Source organism: Acartia tonsa, chromosome 10 (assembly GCF_053477335.1).
Source record: "Acartia tonsa isolate MP-2025a chromosome 10, ASM5347733v1, whole genome shotgun sequence".
Lineage (NCBI taxonomy): Eukaryota > Metazoa > Arthropoda > Copepoda > Calanoida > Acartiidae > Acartia > Acartia tonsa.
Genome location: NC_137269.1, coordinates 45989449 through 46005616, shown reverse-complemented (window position 1 = coordinate 46005616; position 16168 = coordinate 45989449). Strand labels below are relative to the sequence as shown.

Here is a 16168-nt window from a genome sequence, read left to right as displayed (position 1 = left end):
GGTAAAGGTCCCGTATGGGTTAAGCATAAGAATAAACTACCCAACCTCCTTATTTCTAATTTTAAAAAAATAAGGGATAGGGTTCAGTGACTGAAAGGCACTTTTTGGGAAAATACTATTAAAGATTCATTAAAGGAGGTGTTTTAACAGCGGCTGTAAATTTGCTCCGGCCTCACATCCCTACAAATAATCCTGGCTCTAGATAGAAACAAATTGGATTATTCTGCTATTTCTACCTCAACACGAAACATTTTTGAAAACAAAGCTTTTCTATAATTAGGATCGGTCCGTCCGTCAGTACGTCCTGTGTGGAAGGAATAGCAATTTTTCATCTATTTAGGCATGTTAGAATTCTCCTATCAATTTCAAACTGCATGGTGATTCTTGTAGTGTTTAGGCATAATTTAGAAAGCGTAGCAACTCTATAATCGTTACCAGATTGTCCGTTCGTCCATTTTTAAACATGTTTATCTTGACTTTTTTAACTACAAATTTGTATGTGATACAATTATCCGATTAATCTGATTTTTGAAATACTGATTCCTAGGCCAACAAAGTACAATGTTATGAGCGAAGTATCTCAATAATCAAGACCTAAAAATGTAAGTATGTCCTCTAACATTATTCTGTATTTAAGCACTTTTTCAACGAATTTTGTTTAGACTTTTATATTTTTATATTCTGATTATTCAGTTATGACACTCTACACGCGATAATGTTCGTTTGTCCTACCTAGCTAGAGCTTCGCTTTTATGGATGTTGTCATCCTTGTTTTTACATTTTTACAATCTAAATAAAACAAAATATTCAACATTATTCAGGCCATCCTAAGCCGCAGCCGCTTAAATGAATATGTTTGTAATAAAACTTTGAAAATGCTTAAGGAATAAAATTGAGTTTATTAGTTTTTTTTCTCGTATTCATTCGAATCCGGTGGATAGGAACCGGTTCTCATCCATACGAAAAAACTATGTCTAGCATCATATTATATCAAGCTTTCTACAAATATAAAAATGTACAATCAATTTTTTAGCCCGTGCCTTCGGCACCTTGGGGCTAAAAAAATGGTTTTAATCTTATAATTGTACATTCTATATCCGCGGAAAGCCGTTTATAATACGATGCGAGAAATAACTATTACTGTGTTGTAATACGTAATATTAGAGTTGATATTAAATAGCTGTATTAATCTAATAATCTAGATATTACCAGAAAATATTTAATCCCACATACTTTAGTAAGTTCAATATATCATCTCTACACATTAGAATCTTTCCAAAACAACGAGTTTTTGAAATACAAGTGCCTACGCCCGTAGAAGACTCTAGGTGCACTTATTTGATAGAATTTTTTCGCCACTATTCAAAGTGGATTTAATTAAAAATATTTTTATTTTTGGTAAATTTTTAGCATAAATGTAATATTTTATTAAATTTTAAAACCCTCTAATACACACTCTCATACTTCATAAATTTGTTGGTTTTTTATTCCAATTAATTTTATTTTTTTCCCCAGAAAAACAGAACTCAATTTTAATTTTAGATATTCAAAATATGTATGTTTTAAATTTTGCGCCCGTAGCAACTATGGGCTTAGTATTCAAAATTGGTAAGAAGGAGGGAGAAAAAATAGCATATTACTATCCAGGAACCTATGTAATACTTTCCTAAAAGTAAGAACTCAATTAGTGAAGCAGTTTTAAATCTTAAGCTTTATCAAAAGAAATCCTTACTACTTTATATAATAGGATTATTGTAACTATCTTATTGAATTATTTTAAACAAAATAGAAATACCTTTACATATACATTCAAACACTTTAGTAAAGTCAAACTGTTCAAAATCATTTTTTACGAAGCTTTCTTTAATTATATAAATGTCCTCTATTCTGTCAGTAAGGAACGGTGAGGCTAAAACGTAAATTTCTTGGCTGTTATTCAAGATACACGGTTGGAACTTGTTGTAAAGATTCCCTATATCAATAAGCTTCCAGAATATATTTTATTTAGTCTGTCCCCAGGACGGAATTAATACCATAAAAAAACCTAGTTTTTACCACTTTTATGGTAAAATTTTACCAGCCTATACGATTTAAAAGGTGGTAAAATTTTACCGTAATCGTGGTAAAAACACTTTTAGTGGTACTCCGAGACGCTTTTTACCATCGATTTTTACCACAATTATCGGTAAAATTTTACCAGATTTCCGGTAAAATATTACCATTTTAGGACGCATATTTATACCAGATTTTGACCAATTTTTACCACTTTTTTGGTAAAATTTACCAGAAATTTGCGGTAAATTTTACCAAAAAAGTGGTAAAACTGTTCAACACCTGGTAATATTTTTGCCCTAAACTGGTAAAATTTTACCAGAAATAGGGTAAATATGGTAAAAATTTACCAATAATTGTGGTAAAAACGGGTGGTAAAAATCACGAGAAAGTGGTAAAAAACGACCTTAATTATAGAAAAACCTCGCTTGTACACAAAACGCAAAAATAAAAAAAAAATTGTTTTCATTATTATCTTTATTGATTGAAACACTTAAACATATTTTTTTACATAATGATTTACATAGGTACGATAGCGCGATACTATATAGGTATATATTCACAGAAATTTTCTTAATTAGTCTATAATTCTAGACGTGGTTTAAATGACCAAATATTACATAGTTTTACAGATAATATAACTGCATGTTTAATCGGTTTAAGCTGAGAAATTAACACAAATATACATAGGTTTTAATTGCTGAGATCTGGATTCTAATTGTACTTTATACTAGAACATTTTTATACAAGAAAAATATATTACGAAGTTACTTTCCATTATTAAATTTTCAAAAATTTGCTATATAGGAATAGCGGTTTCAAATATAATATTATATGAATATTTTCATCGTCAGAACAAAACTGTCAAACTGTCATATAGATTAATGTACGTACAAATTAAAGGTGGTTAAACATATTTTTGACTCAAGATATCTTGATATATATCACTTTTTTATCACAAATAGTTTATATATGATCTGACTGGAAGGACTATTATACATCAGCTTACTTTTGTCCTTCTTTTCTTTGTTTTTGCCTCTTGTGAAAGAAGACGCGGCAGTCTGGGCACATATAGGTGCATTCGATGAGTCTCGTGTTCAATGGCAGCTCGCTTCGGGGACTGCGTCCATGGGCGCAGGTCTTGATTTTCCCCGGTGTTGCACTTCTTTTGCGCCTACTCAGTTTTGATGCTGGCGGGATTGTAGGAGGGGGTGGTTCAAACATCTCCTGCTCATCATCTGACACCCCATACACTGAAATTAAAATATTTTTTAAAATTACTTTTTTTTACAAAAAAATACTTCAATTTTACAATAGTTTTTTTTTCTAGCCTAACCTAACCTAGTGTATTAATAGAAAGAGTAATATTTCTAGTTTTAACCTAGCCTAGCCTAGCCTAGCCTATTCTAACCTAACCTAACCTAACCTAACCTAACCTAACCTAACCTAACCTAACCTAACCTAACCTAACCTAACCTAACCTAACCTAACCTAACCTAACCTAACCTAACCTAGTGTAATAATACAATGTAGTACAGAAATGTTTCACTATATGCTTTGGGCACAGTCGCTAGTATAAATATTGTACTATACCTGGGCTTTTTGGTCCTGGATTCTTTATGTTCTCATAAATTATATCAAAATCCGGTTGGTCTTTCATCCTGAAATTAAACAATCTATACTACAAAGTAAAACGATTTTTGTTTGTATGTAGCGAAGGATCTTGTTAACCGCTGAACCGATCGGGTTCTTCTCATAGGTACCGGCAAGGGAAGGGAGTGGCAAAAGAAACTTTAAGGATATACTTCATATTAGAGGGTTTAGCGTACAGAAAAATCATTTACAACACAGTCGCCAGGATAAAGTAGTAAAAACAATTTTTAAAAAATCTTACTTTGCTGGTGTTTCCATAACAGTGACTTCCTTAACCTCGTTCTCATCCGAATTTTCTGGAGAGCCAGCTGCAGCTGTTTTGTTCCTGAATTAAACAATATATATATAATAATTTATTTAAATTAAGTAGTTAACTTTTTGGTTTCACATTTACCCCTTCCACCTTACCCAGCTAGAGGCGTACTTGCTAGTACTCGCTTTTAATAAATAAAGGAACACGTTGAATTTGTCTTTACAGAAAAATCATTTACAACACTGTCGCCCGGATAAAGTATGAAAAAATAATATTAAAAGAAATATCTTACTTTGCTTCTCCTTCCATAACAGAGGCTTGTCCGACCTTCTGGTCATCCTTTTGTGCCGCCGGACATTTCTCGGATTGCTCCCTGAATTAAGCAATCATATTATTATTAAATAGTAAACTTTTTATGGTCCACATTTACCACTCCCACCTTACCCCTAGAGGCATACTTGCTATAGTTTTGTAATATATAAAGGTGAATTTGTCTGTACCGAAAAATCATTTACAACACAGTCGCCCGGATAAAGTATGAAAAAAGATTATTAAAAGAAACTAGTGGCTACGCCCCTAGAAACCTCTAGGGGCACTTAAGGTTGGAAGGGGAAAAATCAACATCTTCCCATTTTCAATTTCAGTTTCAGAAGAGTAAAAATATTTTTTGGGGAAGGGGGTGAAGACACCCTGCACAAAAATAGTTTAAAACCTTTCCAGGACCTATAAGAAGCTTCACTTTAAAGGAGTACAATATCGGTTTAGCGGTTATCCTTCGGGACAAACAAAAAACGCTTACTACTTTATATAATAGGATATCTTACTTTGCTTCTCCTTCCATAACAGAGGCTTGTCCGACCTTCTGGTCATCCTTTTGTGCCGCCGGACATCTCTTGGATTGCTCCCTGAATTAAGCAATCATATTATAATTAAATAGTAAACTTTTTTTTTGGTCCACATTTACCCCTCCCACCTTACCCCTAGAGGCATACTTGCTAGTTTTGTAATATATAAAGGTGAATTTGTCTGTACCGAAAAATCATTTACAACACAGTCGCCCGGATTAAATACCAAAAAAAGAAGTGAAAAAAATTTCTTACTTTGTTTGTGTTTCCAAACAAGCGATCTCCTCTTCCAAAGAAGCAATTTTTTGCTTTGCTGCCCTAAGGTCTTGTTTTATTTTCTGCATTGTCTCCCATCCATCGTCGTCCCTGAAAAATAAAAAAAAATAATACTAAAGTAACAGGATGTCCGTGTTAATGTACCGAAGGATCTCGATAACCACTGAACAGATCGGGTTCTTCTCATAGGTACCGGCAAGGGAAGGGAGTGGCAAAAGAAACTTTAAGAGATATACTTCATATTAGAGGGTTTAGCGTAGCTGCTAATTTGAAATATCAGGGGTGTATATCCTATATGGGATCCCCTGTTCAGGTGGTGGGGGGAAAATAACTAAAATATGTGTGGTAGGACCAAAAATTTTAGTTCTTTCAATATTTCTCCATTTCCGTCCCTACTTGGTGAGATAAAAATAGGTGGGAAAAAAATACAAAATTTTGTACCACGGGAACAAAATAAATCTTGTGCGTAATGTACACCCCTGAATGAAACTATAATTATTCGCCATAACAATAATGTTTATCCTACTCTTTTCAATCCGGCTACTACCACCTTCCGAACAGAAATAGAATGGTAACAAAAATAAATAAACTTACGTAGTGCAATCCAAAGTTAGGTTCAAATCTTCTGTATCAGACGATTTAGGAGGGGTATCAGGCAGGTCATCCAGCTTAGCAGGCAGCTCAGGCTCAGACACACTCATTTCGTTCTTCTGTTTTTCGCTATCACTGAAATATATAAATATATATTATATATCCCAGGTAATCGGACCTTTGCCCAAAGAAGTAATTACCAAAAAATATGTAATATGTATTTATGTAATTATGTTGTGATGGATTGTCGAATCCGATTCGATGAATGGTTACCAAAATATAGCTAGGGACGGACGGACGGACAGACAGACAGACAGACATCATTCTACTTCGTTTTATACATATTAAAATATTACTCACCCACTTGTGGTTTCCGGCTTCTGTTCTTCGTGCTGTTCGTCTCTCTCTAAGTCGGCTGCTGCTGTGGCTGTCATGTCGGACATTCTATATTAAATTTGAAAAGAAACAAATTATCACTGGTAATTAAATTTTCATTAATAAATGTCCAAAAAACTGACGTAGGGAATTTTAATATAATAGGGTGGCCAGCAAGATCACATATTGGTATATCTTATATTGTAAACAAGTATATAGACAAATTTAACATTTACAAAAAGTTTATACAAATTTGAAACGTTCTCTTTTTTAATTACAGCACATAAACATTACGCATTTTACCATGGAAATCTACCACCGTATTAATTAAAACATTCCCTACGATAACTGTCATATATATAATATTTTTATACAAAATTAAACAAATATATAAAATTAACAAAAGCTAGTTCTGAATACTTTTTTTCCTTAGTTTAGGGGGTAAACTACAACTGCTATATACTGAATTACAAAAAATGCGACAGATTATACAACAAAAAATTTTCAGTTTAAGCTCTTAACTTTAAGCTCATTAAACTTAATTGGTGGAAAGGGGTAGTTTCACAAAATGCATTTGAACTTAATTTTGTGAATTGCATATTTTTCTTTGTTAAGATGGTAAAAGTACGTGGTAGAAAATTTAACTTTCTTCAAATTTATGCCATATAAATAGAGTTTAAACACATTTAAACAGGTTCAAATATACGGTTCACTAAATTAACTTCAAATGCATTTTGGGAAAAGACTCCTTTCTAGATATTATAAAAAAAAATTGAAGATGAAACTTATGAAATCAAAAAAAATTACATATAAATATATATATACGTAAAGTCCTGGAATTATTGGGATTGACTGCGACCTATAATCAGGTCTTCGTCTTGTTCTTCGTCTTGTTCTTCGTCTTGTTCTTCGTCTTGTTCTTCGTTTTCAGACGAAAGTTCCGACGGATAATACTTGTCTCCATTCTGCCAGGGATGTATATTCTACATGGTTCGGATGTGTAATATTTTTTCCAAGTCTGCTCAGGGATGTATCTTATATTTCATTAAATATAAATAGATGGAGGTAAGAAAAAAAGGTAATAATTAAGAAAACTGAAAACATTTGTAAATTTTAAAAATTTTTAGCCGTGGACAAACAATATTTCTTGTGCAGAATATACACCCCTTTCCCGAATCAGCTGTAATGTAGCTGCCAAAGATACTGTAATTGTTTATGTTTTGAGAACATTGTTGAGAACTTGCTCTCTGTGGTGGTCTGGAGCTTGATCTTTTCTTCTTCTCTAACTCATCATCTTCAGGCCTGTGTCCCTGTTCCCACAATCTTTGCTTCTTCATGTTGTCCTTTACTCGTTTGTTGGCATCTCTTCTTGTCCGAGCCTCACCACGCTGGCCGAAATCGGGCAAATGTGTATTTGTTCTGTTCAACATTTGCTGCAGCTTAATTTGGTTAGGTTGCTCACTGAGTTGACTATTACTACAACCTGGCTCTGGACTGACTTGACTATAACTACAACCTGGTTCTGGGTTTACGTCTTCATCAGGATTTGATGTGCCTGCGCTTTCAGCATATTCCCGGCTTGAATTAATTTGTGCTCTGCTCGTGCTTGCTCTGCTCTGGTTTCTGTACAACACCGCATCAATTTGATTCGTTGATGGAAATGTTGTTTGTTTTCTGGGACGTTTAGGACCTTCTTTGGTAGGCTTTGGCTTTTGGGCCACTTTTGCTTTTGGCCTGCGTTCTTCTTCTTCTTCTTCACTACTACTACTACTGCCAGTTCCAGTGTCTGGGTCTGATTGATGACCTTCATCTGTATCATCACTCTCTGGTGCTTCTTCTTTGATGTCAGAAAGTAATTCACCTTCTTCTCCATCTTTTTTCCACTTTGCTTTTTCTCCTACAAAGAAATAAAAAATGTTAAAGCAAATGTACATAATTGTAGCTTCAATATTATTTCCATACCTATATGAACATTAGTTACTATTAATCAGATTCAAATGAAAACAAGCAATATTTTTTACCCTATATTAATATGCCAATCAAAGATAAAAGGGGGAATTTTGCATTGGCAGTTGCTTTATAGGGGTACAATATGGAACTGTGAAGAAACGGCGTCGCCACCGCCGAGAACCGCCAATAAAAGCCCCAAAAAAGTGTCACTTTCGCCCACCCCCCCCCCCCCATTTATTACATTAAGACCTGTAACTTACCGTCAATGTTGATGAGTTCTAAAATTTCCATTTGGTTGTATATCGAAACATTTGAGCCTACTGCAACAACCTCATAATGACCCGTGTGGTTTTCAATTATAATGGCAAGTTTGGGTAATATTATTCCACATGGATGTATCCGAATTTCCTTACTTGCATTGCCGTCATTCTTGCCCTCATTGTCCTCAACCTCCACAATTTCGTCACTCTGGTTTCCGTCATCTTCGTTATCCACCTCGAATGATGGTTCATTGTCCAGCTGTAAACTTCTCTTGGTTTTTGCTTCGGCTTCCAATGCGGTTTGCCTTCGCTCCCGGTTCTTTGGAATGATCGCCACATCATCTAAATAATTATTATAGTCATTATTTCAAATAGTATAAATGTTACCCAACCCCCCCCCCCCCCCCCTCCAAGGAAATAGCTTAAAATCACCGCAGGACCAATACACAGAAGAGTAGAATCCGATCTCCAGGATACAATTAATACCATAAAAAACCTAGTTTTTACCACTTTTATGGTAAAATTTTACCAGCCTATACGATTTAAAAGGTGGTAAAATTTTACCGTAACCTCGATCGATTCAGTGGTTACTGAGATCTTAAGCTTCTGACGGCCGGACAGACATTAAGCTACTTAGTATTATAGATAGCGGCTGCGCCCATACAAATTTTAGCCTAAAACCCTGTCAGGGCCTGTACGAAGTTTCCCTTAAAACAAAATTAATCCACAGGGTTTTTATCTAAGACTACTTCTCAACTAAAATATTAATAAACTTAAATTTAGGTGATACAGTTCCTACGTTTTTCAAACTATAAATAACAATACCTTCGGCATCCTCATCATTCTCATCACTGCTGCTTTCCTCCACGACACTTGTTGCCTTTCCAGTCACCTGTCTCTCGTTACTGTTGCCTGTAAATAATTAATTTATACATTAATTTTATACGTTTCCAAACAAAAAGCAAGTACTGAAAACATTTTTTCCACCCCCCCACCCCCCCTACTTGGTTGAAAAAAAAATTTTAAAAGGAAATGTGTTGTAGGAGGGATAGAATAAATAAATCATAGAGTTCTTTAAATATTTTTCAATTTTCCCCCTACTTGGTGAAAAAAAACTAGGGGGGGGGGGGGAAGAAAAATTTAAAAAAAATTAGTAGCAGAGGAAAAAAAATCTTGTGCAGTATATACACAATACGAGGAAAGATAAAACTTATAAATAATAATTAATGTTCAACAAATATGTACCTGTGATTGAATTATTTCGTCCATAAAATTCTTTCTGTCTTTGCAGTGGTGGAAAGTTTGGTGGTTGTTCATCATCTTGCATTGGGACTGTATCATCAAGATTTCCCACATTTTGGCCCTCATCGTCTGTTTCAGAAATAATTATCTTCTTCGACTTTTTCGAGCCCTTTCCATGCTTCTTCCTTTTGGAGCTTGAGATGTTTTCAAATACATTTACTTTGGGTTTATTATTGGACTGGCTGTTGACAATTGGATCTTCATATAACCTACGTGGCTTTACTGGTTGCTTTACTGGTTCTGGAGTTACTGCTGGATTCTCCGCGGGTGGTATGCGTAAGTCATTCCCAATCTGATCATCATTTGAATTCATTTCAACGTCGTCGCCTCCGTCATCAATTACAAGCTCCTCACCATTGTTGCTTTCTTCATCAGCAATGTTTTCCATACCATTTTCTTCAACAGCATTGCCTTCAGAATCATTGTCTTCAACAGCATTGCCTCCACCATCATTGTCTTCAACATCAGTGGATTCATCAGCAGTGGAATCATCAGCAGTGGAATCATCAGCAGTGCAATCATCAGCAGTGGATTCATCAGCAGCATTCATCTTTCTATTTCTTGAAATTCTAGTTGCTTTCTCACTGGCATTGTGAATCTTTGTCTGTTCTTCACTCATTTCTGGTTTCAAATTGGTTGTGGCGTACGAATAATACATTACAGCTCTTTGTATAACCTTCTTATTACTATGGACTGTCTTGAAAAATTGCTTGGGGTTCTTTGCCATGTCTGCATAATTTTTGATCTGAAATGAATTTCTCGACCTGTCATTGTTTATTCTCAAGTAAATCGGGTTCTTTCCTTGAACTTCGTGGGGTAAGCAACCCATTGAGTGGGCACCTAACATGTGGTAAAATTTCTTGTCTTCGGCTGTAACACCTGGTGTTGAAGTTGTGATTGTCTTCGGTTTAATACGCCGCTTAATTCTTTGTAACTCTGCAGGGGCCAGATAAAATTCACACATCTGTAAGGCTGATCGTTTCTGTGCCTTTTCCTTCTTGTCTTTCTTGTCTTTCTTGTCTTTCTTGTCTTTCTTGCCTTTCTTATTGCTTGTCTCCTTCCTTGGCTTGATTTCAAAAACCTGTTCATACTTGTAGTTTGGGGTTGACAATGCGCGTTCTTGTTTTCGCGTTACCAGCCCTCGAAATAGCCTCCAGCAGACAGGATCCTCATTAGCAAGCATATAATCTTCGGCCCTCTTCTTATTTTCACAAAAACCAGTCGCGTCCTCTTTAAAAGTGTGTTCGAAATTGCGCAAGAACCTAGATAAAAAAAGGGTTTATATCAAAACAGTCTCAATATATAACATATAACATATATCAAGAAAAGATGAACTAAAAGTCTTGCCACATAAAAAAATACATGGTACAAAATTGAAATTCTTTGAAACATATGCCATAGAAATGTAGTTTAACAATTTAACAAGAATACAATATGCAGTTAACATTTCATGAAACTACTTTTTTAACTAAAGAACATTGAAATGCATTTTGTAAAACTACCACTTTCACATTTAATAGACGCGGAATAGATGCGATAAATAATTGAATTACCTACAAGCTTGTATGTGGTTCCTCACTAGAAAAAGGTCGCTTGAAGACACATAGGTTCCTGTTCTCCACAAATTTGGTGGGATAGCTTCATGTAGGTACGTCTCGTTAAGCACTAACTTACAATGATCCAAGAAACGTTCCACTGAAATAATAATGAAATTTTCAATTAACTCTGCATAGGTACATGTTTATTATTGTACCAGGGGTGTATATTCTGCACAAGATTTATTTTCACAAATAAAATATATATATAAAAAGATTATTGTACATGGTCACCTGCTAGCAAGAATAGGAATGCCCCTTTTATTCGGTTTATTTCCCTTGCCCCCACCTCCCTTCTCCCTGTTTTAAACGTTTTCTCATCATGTCAAATTTACAAAATAATATTTACTTACCAGTTTCGTCATCAATAACTTCCGGAGCAGTCCAAAAGGCAGCTGTGATGCGGGCGTCAAAGGTGAACTGCTCGAACACGACATACAGGAAGGTTATGATGTCTCGGCATACTTTCAGTAAGGTTTGCCAGCCTATATCCACTTTCCGTGAGTCTTCGAAATTTTGGATGAAAAAGATAATTTCTTCTCTTCTCATATAACCATCTTTTTCCAAGGGGTCATGGTTCTTTATTCTTTCTTTGTAAAAATCTGGTGAGAAAATCTGGTCCACGACAACATCCTGATTCTCACTAGGCCCTTTATTCGCCTCCTCCTCATCAAGCTCATCCACATTGGTCAGTCTTCTTAGATCAGTCACCAAGGTTTCCACAATTTGGCCGGTTTTCTTCATTTCTGTTTTCAGGGTTTTAGTATTTTCAGCCATATCTCTTGATACACTGTCTTGCAGGTCTTTGATTTCATTCTTCACTAACTCATGGTTTGTGGACGTTTTGTTTACCAAGTTTCTGATGGACGCATTAATGGGCTCTAGTTGATTTTTCATTTGTGAGGTCAAGAAAGTACGTAGCTGCTGAAATTGGTTCTGAATTTGGTTCATAACGGCCCCGGTGAACAAATCCTTAAAATGAAACATATTAAACCACATATTTTCAAGTCTTGGTATTTTAAAAACTACGTGGTAGAAAAGAAGACTATCCACAAACAAGAGCAAGTGATCCTAAGCATCTTCCATCATTTTTGGACTTTGACAAACAAAAAAACTTGGTAAAATTTGACCAACTTTTTGGTAAAAATTGACAAGGTAAATTTTTAGGCTAAGTCCAGATTTTTGGACTTTGACCAAAAAATCAACTTGGTAAAATTTGACCAACTTGTTTGTAAAAATTTACAAGGTAAATTTTTATTGGTCAATGTTTACCAAAAATTTAGTCAAATCTTACAAGTTATTTTTTCCAGGCTAAGTCGATATATATCCTAAATAATTGTAATTTGTATCCTCTGGATGACAAAATGAAATAAAAATAATACCTCGCTTTCTTCCATCTCACCAGAAGGGCCAGATGATCCCTGGGGTCGTGATGACTGGGACTGGGATCGTGATGATGTTGCAGGAGGAACTACAACTCTCGCGGTCCGTTGACTCGCGGAGTGGTGCCGTGCCCGTGGAGATGGAGGTGGGGTAATATTTATTGGCCTCATTGGAGATGTTGTGGTTCTAGTTGTGTTCTAAAAATAATATAGATAATTATTGTAAAGCATTACTTACCGAGGATTATAGTTTTAAACAACACCGGCATTATCCTAATTTTTTTCTTCTATTTTTTAAAACTTTACCCTCCCCCCCCCCCTCTCCCGACAAAATGACTGTGTTAGGTTAGGCTAGGTTAAGTTATATGGTTAGAGGGACCCAATTTGTTCAACGGTTAACGAGATTTGTTGGTACAAACCCACAAACAGACATCATGTTAGTAAGTTTAGTTTAACAACAAAACACCAACAAACCAAAAACCGATAACAATAAAACTTAAAACCCTACCTTTGCTGTTGTACCTTTGCCACCTCCAGTAGATTTGTTGCTTCCAGTTTTGGCACTTGGAGCTTTGGCACTTCCACCTCTGGCACTTCCATTAGGTTTGCCACCTCCAGTAGGCTTGTTGTTCTAAAACAAGAAATAATTGTTGTATTTACAATGCATAAAAAGATATTAGATAGCAGTGGCTACGCCCCTAGAATTTTAATTACTAATATCAAATGTTAAACACACTGTGGAAAATTAATAAATAATTATACTTGGTCAATAATCTTTTGTGGTCTGTTAAGCATGAACCGATAAGGTTTTCCTTTCGATCCGGTAACATGCGAATTTATAAGTTTTTTGAGCGAAGGGTAGCAGCAATTTGTACAATAGTAAATTAGGCCTTAAATATAATTTTTACCTTTACAGAACTAGCACTCTTTCCAGTCCTCGTCATTTTGGGATCTAGCTTGATCAATTGCCAGTCGAAATTACGCTGTTGGATCCAGGTCGTTGGCATGGGCAATTTGCATAGTTTTAAATCTGAAATGTGTAGACAGAAATTAAAATTTTATGTAAAATTAAATTAAATTGCAAACATGTACTCTTTCAAATTACAGACTAGACTTATAACACTTTAACTTCATACCCATCGATGGCCAAAAAGGTAGGGTTTTGCTAAATTTAGTTGAAATGCCTTTTTTAAAATTAGCTATAAAAAATAATTTTAATGAAAAAAATATTTTAAAGTACATTTCACATAAATTCCAAATAAAGAGGGAAGGGCCTTCAGTTGAATTTTACAACATTTTACATACATATTATAACAAAAGGGGGGGGGGGGGGAAGTGACACTTTTTGAAACCAAAACTAAAAGTCAAAGGAACTGAACTAAAGAAACAGTTACAGATCTGTCATTTTGCATGGCAGTTGTTTTATAAGGGTACAATATGGAACTTTTAGTTTTGGTTTCAAAAAGTGTCATTTCCCCCCCCCCCCCTTTCTCTGCTTTCAATGTACAAAATTAAATTCCGATAGGAATTACGATGGAGACATCTTGATGCAACAGGTGTACGGAGATATGTGCTACTCTGTACTTCAGTAGGTTGGAGGCTAGTTGTGTTGGAGGATGGCTATAGTCTTCGGGATCGTCAGTCTTGCCTACTCCTAATACCAGGGGTGTATATTTTCAGTGTTTAAAACCATAAAACTTAATTCATATTTCCTAGACCCCCCCTCCCCCCTTTACCACACTCTCCTCCTGGCATGATAAGAGAATTACAAATAAATTGTGGTAGGTTAAAAAGGAATTAGATGAAATGTATAGTTCATGAAATATTTCTATACAACAATTAATCATGTGCAAAATATACACCCCTACCTATTATTCTGGAATCTTCAGGAAAGGTGTATGCCGGAAAAAATGTCCTCACTTTGTGGACCAACCATACTGTTTTATCACGACGGCAGTCTGGGACAAAGTAGAGGTCTTGGCAGTCTGTATAGAATTGATTTCTTTCGAACTTTCGTTTGTTGGCATTCCTTTTTCCCCTGACAGCCAGCTTTTCATTTATGTACGGTTTCACTGTGTGAAATATCAACAATCTAAATATGTCATTAATGGCTGTTAAACGGAAAGGTATGTTGCTGGTGAAATCGTTATAGCTTAAGTGTTTGATCAGCAATACACGGAAAGAAAGTTATGTTACATTTTTAAAAATTACATTAAAATTTGTAAAGAGTGGGGGGGGGGGGAGAAGTGACACTTCTTGAAACCAAAACTAAAAGTCAAAGGAACTCAACTAAAAAAAAATAGTATTACCTGTTTGAAACCTCTTTAAGGCCAAAATTATATCCTCGGATGTAAGTTGCAATCACATGATTGGCACTTTCGAAAGCATAACAACTGAACGCCATGGATGGTCCAAATCGGCGGACATGTTCCGGCATATGGTAAAGCATGTGAGTATTGTAACTCAAGCACGATTCGCCGTACATCTCCGCCAATTTTGAGTTCAGGACCATTATCATGGTCTTGAGCTCAGCCACACGTTCAGTTGTTATATGCTCTTCGAGACAGCGCAATATGTGGAATAAAAACTTGCATATCAGACGTTGTTCATCTTTAAGATTTGCCAACTGGAAAAAAAAACATTGTAATAATTTAAGGGAAAACTAGCTCTTTCGCCCCTAGCCTCTAGGGGCTTCGCCCTATATACTTATTGGAAGTCCACCCTCCTCAATAGAAATATATATATAATATAGCACACGTGCGCAAATTTAAAAAGAATGTTATTGCTATACAATATAATGAAACTGAAATAAGCTTTAAATTCTAAAAAGATTATAATATGGTAAAAACCTACCTCTGCATAAAATATCATATGGTAAAAGCCCAGTACTTTGAATTCAGAACTTTTCAAATTGAGGGCTAGCTTCTTCTCTGTCAGGCGCATGATGGACGTACGGGGAACGCGATCAAAATCGCCAACAAGCTTCAATTGATCGTTGATTTCATCTATAATTGGAGTTACTGCAGTTCATGGTAAAATATGGGTGATAAGGAGAAAATTTTCAAAATTTAAGTTCTTTAAACTTTTCAAACTAACACTCTTTTAAGCGGCATAACAAGGCGTACAAATAATGTGTAATAGACATAAATCTAAAAATGCAGAATTTTATCGCAGTGCCCAGAAATGCGCGAAGAAAACACCTATTTTACGCGTCATTTCTTTAGTCAAATGCAGTACATCCCTGTAATTCTCTCCATTTGAACTAAGTCTTCTTCTTCCAATTCTGGATAACTATTACGTCCTTTCTTCAGGTACGTCATCACTTTCTTTACATAGCCCAGGTGCAACGCGTGCATCGGATCACTGGGGGTATCTTGTATTAAATCCAAGCTCGGGTCAAGCTCAGAAAAACTGGTTTTCATGTTCTGATTATTTTCCTCTAACTTGCGGAATTTCTCGTCAGACCTCGGCGTACCCATATTTTGACTGTCACTGGGGTAAAATACATTCATTGATTCGAACAATACCAAGTTCTTTTGACGGAGATAAGTCTGTGAAAAAGCCATCCCTGGAAGGTCACAGTGTGGGCATCCATTTTTTGATCCATGGCCAAGAATGCCGAATACATCGGCTC

General features: G+C 35.5%; 6 protein-coding genes across 7 annotated transcripts in view; 2 read left to right on the top strand and 4 right to left on the bottom strand.

Moving 5' to 3' along the window:
• The window catches only part of LOC145330154 (uncharacterized), a 246091-nt gene that overhangs the window by 20613 nt on the left and 209310 nt on the right, over positions 1-16168 (top strand). The gene's annotated exons all lie outside the window — the stretch shown is intronic.
• Positions 1-16168, top strand: part of LOC145330153 (neuronal acetylcholine receptor subunit alpha-4-like) — a 242877-nt gene that overhangs the window by 80533 nt on the left and 146176 nt on the right. The window lies entirely within an intron of this gene.
• Positions 2512-4024, bottom strand: LOC145330159 (uncharacterized). Its single transcript, XM_080174745.1, has 3 exons — positions 3947-4024; positions 3646-3713; positions 2512-3305 (listed from the first exon to the last, which is right to left on the bottom strand). Exons 1-3 carry the CDS (start codon positions 3961-3963, stop codon positions 3058-3060), a joined length of 333 nt encoding a protein of 110 aa, XP_080030871.1. The 5' UTR covers positions 3964-4024; the 3' UTR covers positions 2512-3057.
• LOC145330158 (uncharacterized) lies at positions 4430-6141 on the bottom strand. The gene is made up of 4 exons (XM_080174743.1): positions 6031-6141; positions 5674-5805; positions 5059-5169; positions 4430-4863 (listed from the first exon to the last, which is right to left on the bottom strand). The coding sequence occupies exons 1-4, from the start codon at positions 6111-6113 to the stop codon at positions 4779-4781; spliced, it is 411 nt and encodes a 136-aa protein (XP_080030869.1). The 5' UTR covers positions 6114-6141; the 3' UTR covers positions 4430-4778.
• Positions 7099-13852, bottom strand: LOC145330152 (uncharacterized). Its single transcript, XM_080174735.1, has 9 exons — positions 13443-13852; positions 13043-13165; positions 12535-12732; positions 11506-12124; positions 11111-11252; positions 9501-10819; positions 9081-9167; positions 8409-8597; positions 7099-7942 (listed from the first exon to the last, which is right to left on the bottom strand). Exons 1-9 carry the CDS (start codon positions 13539-13541, stop codon positions 7131-7133), a joined length of 3588 nt encoding a protein of 1195 aa, XP_080030861.1. The 5' UTR covers positions 13542-13852; the 3' UTR covers positions 7099-7130.
• Positions 14030-15530, bottom strand: LOC145330156 (uncharacterized). Its single transcript, XM_080174741.1, has 4 exons — positions 15388-15530; positions 14844-15160; positions 14403-14626; positions 14030-14188 (listed from the first exon to the last, which is right to left on the bottom strand). The coding sequence occupies exons 1-4, from the start codon at positions 15475-15477 to the stop codon at positions 14046-14048; spliced, it is 774 nt and encodes a 257-aa protein (XP_080030867.1). The 5' UTR covers positions 15478-15530; the 3' UTR covers positions 14030-14045.